Source organism: Antrostomus carolinensis, unplaced genomic scaffold (assembly GCF_000700745.2).
Source record: "Antrostomus carolinensis isolate BGI_N321 unplaced genomic scaffold, ASM70074v2 scaffold16520, whole genome shotgun sequence".
NCBI classification, from domain to species: domain Eukaryota; kingdom Metazoa; phylum Chordata; class Aves; order Caprimulgiformes; family Caprimulgidae; genus Antrostomus; species Antrostomus carolinensis.
Genome location: NW_010286594.1, coordinates 2,565 through 10,065, shown reverse-complemented (window position 1 = coordinate 10,065; position 7,501 = coordinate 2,565). Strand labels below are relative to the sequence as shown.

The 7,501-nt window shown below is 46.4% G+C and overlaps 1 protein-coding gene across 1 annotated transcript; it reads right to left on the bottom strand.

Annotated features, from left to right (window-relative positions):
* Positions 1 to 4,124: 4,124 nt before the first annotated feature.
* On the bottom strand, positions 4,125 to 6,121 carry LOC104531725 (growth hormone secretagogue receptor type 1-like). The gene is given in 4 exon segments (XM_010176719.2): positions 4,125 to 4,351; positions 4,354 to 4,425; positions 5,337 to 5,395; positions 5,397 to 6,121. Coding segments are annotated over 4 exon segments (1,083 nt in total).
* Between the last annotated feature and the right edge of the window lie 1,380 nt (positions 6,122 to 7,501).

Below are 7,501 nucleotides of genomic sequence, written 5' to 3'. Positions count from 1 at the left end.
TGTTCTCCCAGCATTTCCCTTGGCTCTTCTGATTCTTAAATCTTCTGGTCTGTGGCATCACTGTGAGTCCTAGACAGCACTCGCCCCACGTTTGTGGGAGAGCTCTACAGAACAACGGTGGTGCAGAACGATTGGGGTTGGGTTTTTTTCTGAGCTTCACAATCCAGGTCTCTCAGTGTGGGGCACAGCAGGAAGCTTTGGATTATTGACAAGAAAATGAATCATAAATTCTTCAGAAAATAAAAGCTGAGATTTTATTAAGTTGGCTTGAAGAGGATGACTTCAGGCAGCATCCAGTGCTGTGTGTGCTCATAAAGCAGAGTGGAAGTACCACGTGCTGCCTGTAAGGTGAATCCCAAGCGCTTCTCTCCCTCCTTCTTCTCCCCAGGTGTACAAGGGACCAGAGACCTCCTTCCGCCTCACGAGCTTGCAGACAAACTGTGAATATCGGATCAGAGTCTGCGCTGGCCGGCAGTCCCAAGACTCTACTGGATCACAAGAACTGTATGGACCTTACAGTCCCAGTACAGTGTTCTCATCTCAGAAACAAGAGCTGGTTCCACCGTGTGCCGATGTGACCACGGAGCTGGCAGAGACGAAGAAGACGTTGCGTGAGGAGCGCTTCATTGCCATCGTCCTCCTCTGCGGGTTTGCCGTGGTCGCTATTCTATTTGCTGTTGTTATCCAGTACTTTGTCATCAAGTAGACGAGAGGATATTCCGTACTCAGCTTTTTGTACAGGAGCTATCTCGGGTATTTATGGTTAGTTCTAATTAAAGTCTTAGCTGGGAATGTATAGCTAACATTTCCACTTTTGCTGCTGGCTAACAGCGAGGCTGGGTTGGCAGATCCTTTCCAAATACTGAACACAGATTTCTTGCAGAAAGGGGTAATCCTGGGTCTTCTGTAATCAGGGTAATTAGCTGTTAATAAAACAGCAAAAAACCAACAAACCAACTGCCTTATCGTGCTCACCGGTATGTGAGCACACTCTTCCTCTCTCCACATTGAAAGCAAGGGGGGGGCCCTTTGGGCAGTTGGAGAGAGAAGGTGTTGATAGAACAAGTCCTTTTCGAGTCCAACTAGCAGCAGTGGTGGTAGATCCGCAGTGTTTAATCAGGTCTTGTAGTTTGATATACGTGCGATACAGCAGCACAGCCGCTTCCGCTTCGAGCAGTACCGCACCGCAGAACATTACTAGAGCATACCACATTTCATATCCTGTAGGAGGACAAGCAGAATATTGACTTTAACCATATTACTATTTCACAGTTATTTTAATATTTCGGATTCAATAATAATCATTTCAAAAGTGTTAAAAGTAGAGGGTGCCGGGGGTTTGGGGTTTGGTTTTAGGATTTTAATGCAGACGTTAGCGGGACGGGACGTGACGTGACGTGCGTCGGATGGACCCTGGCAGAACAAGCCCCTTTTTGTATGGTGCATTTCTGAGCGAAATGCTTTCTGCTGTCGGTGAGCAGCTCTTGGCCCAATCCACATTTCACTCTCAGTGCCTGAGAGAAAAGTAATTTCCTGTGCTCCTGATGAAATCTTCGCAGTGTTTTCAGAAAAGCACAGGTATTGTCTTTAAGGAGAAAGAGTGCATTTATGATAAATGTTACACTATTTGGCTCAAACTGAGCAAATGTTTTTTCTTTTTGTACTATTATTAACCTAAAAATAATAATAATAATAATAATTAAAAAAAAAAAGTTCAGACTGCTTTTTGGATGCCCTTCTGACTTAATCTGAAATATCAAATTGTACATGAAAGAACTCTCTTTTTTTTTTTAGATAACATTTATACAATGTTTTAAATGACTTGCTATCCCAGGGGTAGCAGCTTCACATTCCATAGTTTTCTAGATGGGAATGTTCAGCCTGCTATGAACTTTTCTGAAACTCATCCTGTTTGTCCAGGGTTAGGGGGGAGGTGGGTGGGGAGGGGGGGTGTGTTTTTTTGTGGACACTGTGCACTACATATTTAGCAGTTGTTGCTAAATCTGCTTGCAAATACCTAAAGGTGAATCTGACAGCTGCCTTCTTTATAGCAGTTATTTGGAAAGCTGGAACTCTCCGATTTCCAGCGTGTTTCAGAAATGGGTCTTCCCAACAGCTTTTGGAATATGCCACAGAAAGGTTGATTTAGGGTATTTTTTTTGCAAAGACTTACGGCTACACTTTATACACGTCAGAGCGACGCACTTGGACCTGGAATGTTGGATGTGATAGTGCTACAGGCAAAGTATTTCCAGTCATTAATCACGTTAAGGGTCTTTCTCCGATGGCAGTTGATGAATAGTGTTGCGTTATAGTTTGAGGCATTGTGTTGTATTTCAGATGTGGAAAACCTAAATTATGACATAGTTATCGCTTAATACTCTTTAAAAGTAGATTTATGGTGCAATCTGAAATTAATCTTTTTCCAAAATGTACTCTTCATTTTGTACTCTATTTATTTTGATTAAAAGTCCTGGAAAATGTATGTTTGAATGTATTGTTCTACTTGTAGCAGAACTTTAAGTTAATCATTTATTATATCATAGAAATCTCTCCCTCCAGTGTTGGAAAGAGTTTTATACAGATGTTAGTCTTTAGTTTGCAGAAGAGTTTACAATCTGTCTTTATTTCTCTTCATAGTCTACTTTTAGAAGATAAGACTGCCTTCAGCAAATCTCTATTGCCAAAGGGTTATTTCTTTTAACTCTTAAGAACGAACTTTGTAGAGGTTTATTTGGCAGTAATATTTCTGGTAATTTTAAAAAGATAATTGCAGAGTAAATACTAACAACTCGTGACTCCTAAAAAGTGAAAGTCCTTTTGTAATCGCCGCAAAATATTCACTTTTCCAGAAAATAACCCATGAAACCCTCCAGCAATACAGATTTTTACATCAGCTGTTATCCATTCCAGAACGATATACCTTAGTGGCATTAATGTATTAGATATCTTCAGTTTTCTTGTATTGTAATTTTTGAGGTATCTCAAACTTATGTTAAAGCTGCCATGCATTGTATTACTAAATTGTAACTATCAAATAGATAATATATTTAATACAGCCAATAAATAATACAAATGTATTCAGATTTGACTACAAGGGTGGTTGTGTGGTTTTGTGGATTTCAGTCTGGGGGGGGCAGATGTAATTTACGCTGAAGAAACAAGTTTAGTGTTGTTACCACGCGTCGTTGAGAGCTGCCTTCAGAATATGTCTGGAAGAAAAGTTATTCGTGGGAACTTGGGCACAACACTGTCCTCTTTTCCAAGAGCTGGGTCAGTTGGTGCCACTTCTTGAACCCTTTTCTGTGAGGACAGCCCATGAACTGATGATCTGAGCTCCCGTTTTACAAACAAGGGAGGTGGGCTGATGCCTTCTGCTCTTGCTTCCCTCCCCAGCCATCGCCCGGAGGTGTGATTTGTCCCTGATGTGTTCAGATGAGCTCTGAAGAGAAGGAGGGTTCCTCATGGTAGAGCTTTGCAGAGGTGGGGTCTGACTTTGCAGAAAGCTGGGTATAGTTTGAATAAAGAACAAGGTGTGTAAGACTGAAAATGAGGGAAGCAACTCCAGAGACCTGAGGGGGGAGGGATAAATCATCAGTGTGTAGGAAGAAGGCAATGTGATAAATCGGTCTGTAGGAAGAAAGCAATGTGTTCACAGTCCCACAAAATAAGGAATTTCTTATCACTTTCCTTTCAAGGATCCGATTCAATCCCTGATTGCATTTCTTACACTTGCTGAGAGCAAGCAGCTGGCCTGGCTTTAACCTCCACTTTCTCTCTTGGCTTCTGTTGGGATGAAAGTAACCTGAATTATGTTTCACAGGTCTGTGATTAACACAATACCGGGTCCTCAGAGACAAATCCTTTCTCAGGAGCTTTGTGGACAGTTCAGCCTGAGGTTGTGGCTGGTAAGTTCACTGAAGAGAGGAGCCTGGTTACCCCCAGGCCTGACCCTGTGTGCAGGAATGAGGTGAAGCCTTGCTAAAACGTTCTGAACTTACCTCAGGAAACACACAGTGGGCAAAAATACAGCCCTAAAACTTGTGCCAGTCTCCATGTGCAGGATCTACCCAGGTTTTAACCCACAACACTGCTGGCAGAATGCTTGGGTTGTGAGAATTAAGTCAAGGCTGGAACAGTCGACATGAAAGAACCTCTGTGCCTTCGAAAGAAACCTTGTCGCTCCTGGTCAGGCTCCTGCAGCGCCGAGTTCGCTGGTGGCGCAGGATTTTGCTCATGGCTTTCCTGTATTTGTGTGACATGAGGTTGTACAGGATGGGGTTTATAGAGGCCCCGAGGTAGAAGAGCAGCATGGCAACGAGGTTGAAGTACTGCGTGAGGTCGTACAGGACGATTTCTGGGCAAAGAGGATTCGGCCGATGTGGAACGGGAGCCAACACAGCACGAAGGCCAAGACTACGACTGCTAAAGAGGAAGAGAGCACATGTCAGTCATTGCAGGCAGAGTTTATTCTGCCTCTCTAAACTATTTAAGGACTGAGAGGTGAGCTTGCCAACTTTAACCCAGCAAAGACAAGGCCTCCTGCCTCGCCCAGCTGCTTTTGTGCTGTGGTTACTGGTCATCTCAAGCAACGAGGACTTAAGGTTGCACAGAAAATTAATTGTTTGCAGTTAAAATAGGGCTCTCTGCACCCATGTTGTCCAGTGGAGACAGAGGAATCCAATCAGGCTGGAGCAAAGCAGCCTGGACATAAATTATGGGCAACTGCCTGCTCATGGCCTTTGGCATCCTGCGGTGGGTACCAGAGGGGAAGGACCAGGGATGCGGGATGTGGGGGCTTCTCTGGGCAGCAGAGGGGTGGAAAATGGGAGCAAACTGGACCAGGAGGCACTGAGGAAGGGGATGGAAAAGCAGAGCACGCGATAAGGAAATAAAACGTGGCAGGGAACAGGCGGTGGATACCTGCAGAGCCTTTTACTGAAGGTATCTCCAGTCGTGGGTGCTGCTGCTTCCCTGCAGAGAAGGATTTCTGCTGGAGGGATTCCAGTTTCTTTAAATTGGAAATTTAAGGGTCAGAGATGGGGGGAGGAGGGGTGGACACAAGGAATGTGATCTCAAAACAACCAAAAGCCACACTGATCTGCTTCCCCGCTGCGCAGTAAGATCCCCAGCCTGAATATCATGCAGTCAGGGACTCTCCTTCTTACCAGAAAGAGGCAGGAACACAAATTTAAGTGTAAATCCATTGATTTTAAATCTGTGTAATCCTGTGTGTTTTATCCCTCCTCTCTACCATGCCCTGCATCCCCATACGGCCCGTGGGAGAGTGATTAAGGAGAACAGCTCTTCAGATTGGGTTTCTCAAATGGTCTTACCCAGCATTTTGACTGCCTGCGTGTGGGAGGTTTTCCTGCCCGCAGCCTGGCAGCCTCTGCCCCCCCCGCCACAGCTTTCTGCAGATGAGCCCGTACAGCAGAGTCAAGCAGAGCATTGGCAGGAAGAAATAAAGGGTGGAGATCCAGGTTATCATCTCTAGCAGCCCCGTGCGGGCCACGCGCTCGATGGACCTGCACTCCCGGCTCTCCTGGGACAGGCTGCCCTTGGGGTGTTCCACTCCGAAGAGGAAGAGGATGGGGCCGGTGGTCAGGAGGGAGCAGCCCCACAGCACCAAGATGACTCGTTTCACCCGGCACTTGGTGATGGTCGCTTTGGCTTTTAGAGGAAAGCAGATGGTGAAGTATCTCTCCACACTCACCGTGGTGATGTGCAGGATGGTGCAGTAGGTGCAGGTTTCACTCAGGTAAATGAAGAATTTGCAGAGAAAATCCCCAAATATGTAGGGTTTGTACTTCCACAGGCGGTAGAGATCCGAAGGCAGGCCAAGGAAAATCAGCGTGTCCGACAGCGCCATGCTGGACAGGTACATGTTCACTGTCGTCCTCATCTCCTGCGAGCGTCTGAAAATGACTATGGTTATCAAATTCCCAGAGACTCCCAAGAAAAACAGGATGATGGAAATTACAGTCACAGGCACCAAAATATGGACATCAAACAGAGAAAAAGACTGATCCTCCGAGGAGTCCGTGGCATTTCTGAAGTAGCTGTGATTCGAGATGGAGCCCATGTCTGGTTTCAAAGCCGAGGGCAGAGCTGGCTTCATCCTCCCCTATGACAGAAACCTGATTTGCAGCAAGAGCAAGGCGTGGTTTTTTGGGGTGAGTGTCCAAGCACCAATTCTTACGTGATCAGCTAAAAAATGTTCCAAACCATTTACCAGATGACACTAAATACCCAAGTGCCGATTAGTCCATTTTACAAGAAGAGAAGGAATATTGAGAGTCACACATCCAGCATTCGCCAGACACAGCCTTTTAAAACAATATTGATCATTATCAAACAATATTTACCTCGCTGATTTTCACCCTTAGCTTCGCAGTGTCTGGAAAAGGCCTGATTTTTACATTGCCTTTCAAGTCCTGTTGAATCCCACGAAGTGTGTAGAGCTGGGTCTGGCGACAGGGCTCTGGATCGCTGACGGAGGAGCTGCAAGGGGAGGCAGTCCCTGCACCAAGCTGGGTGGGAAGAGCCTCTCGGATGTGCTCAGCCGTTTGCCAGATCCTTCCAGCACTCGTGAGCACCACGAGTGGAAATCTTTAGGCTGAGAAGTTTTCTTGAGGCTCTGCTGAGGAGCAGGGAGGCTTGTTCGTGGTCACCACGCCTGGCAGACGCGGGATGCTTCACTTCTAGGACGGCTTTCCTGCCGTTGCTGACCCTGATGCTGTTTGTGCCGGGAGGTCCCCAGGCTGCTGGAGTTCCCTGACACGCAGCACAATTTCTGAGGCAATCAGCTGGGGCCACTGGACTTTTTGTGGCCGTTTCCCGTGCTGCCCATTCTGCCATCATCCATCTTCCTCCCTCCACCTACACACCGCTAACGGCGCTGCACTAAACACACACCCCCCCACTCTGCCTTTCTCCTCACCCTGCAGAAAGTGCCTGCAGTTACCAGGTAAGGTAGAACAGTTCTTTGATATTGGAAATTTAATTAGCCCATTTGGACTAGTTATATAATTTTCCATCATTCTGTGTTTACTCAGGGCCTTTCCCACTCCAGCTCCTCCCCAGCATATGCCGCCGAGGGAGAAATTTCTCCTGGCAGTGTTTTAATGCCATTATTAAGCTAGGATGGGAAAACCTTTATTTGAACATCACTCTTCCAAATGAGACAGTCTGACACTTAGCCCTGATTTACTTTCCATTTCAGAAAAGATCAGAGATGACGAGAGCGCCAGGGTGGGGGAGGCAAAGGGAAAAGGAGCTGGTGTGAGGGAAAATGCAAGGGAAGGGTGCGGGGAGCTGGAGGTTAACAGCTCACATCGGAGAGAGCGGGGACACTCAGCACCGGATGCTGCTCAGCTCAACAGCAGGATGTGTCCAGCTCCAGCTGCAGAAATTCCTCCATAACCCAGGAACTGGGGTGCTGGCAGAAGGGAGTGAGTTACCCAGTGTAAAATAAACCTCCTCCCTTCTCCTCCCAGCT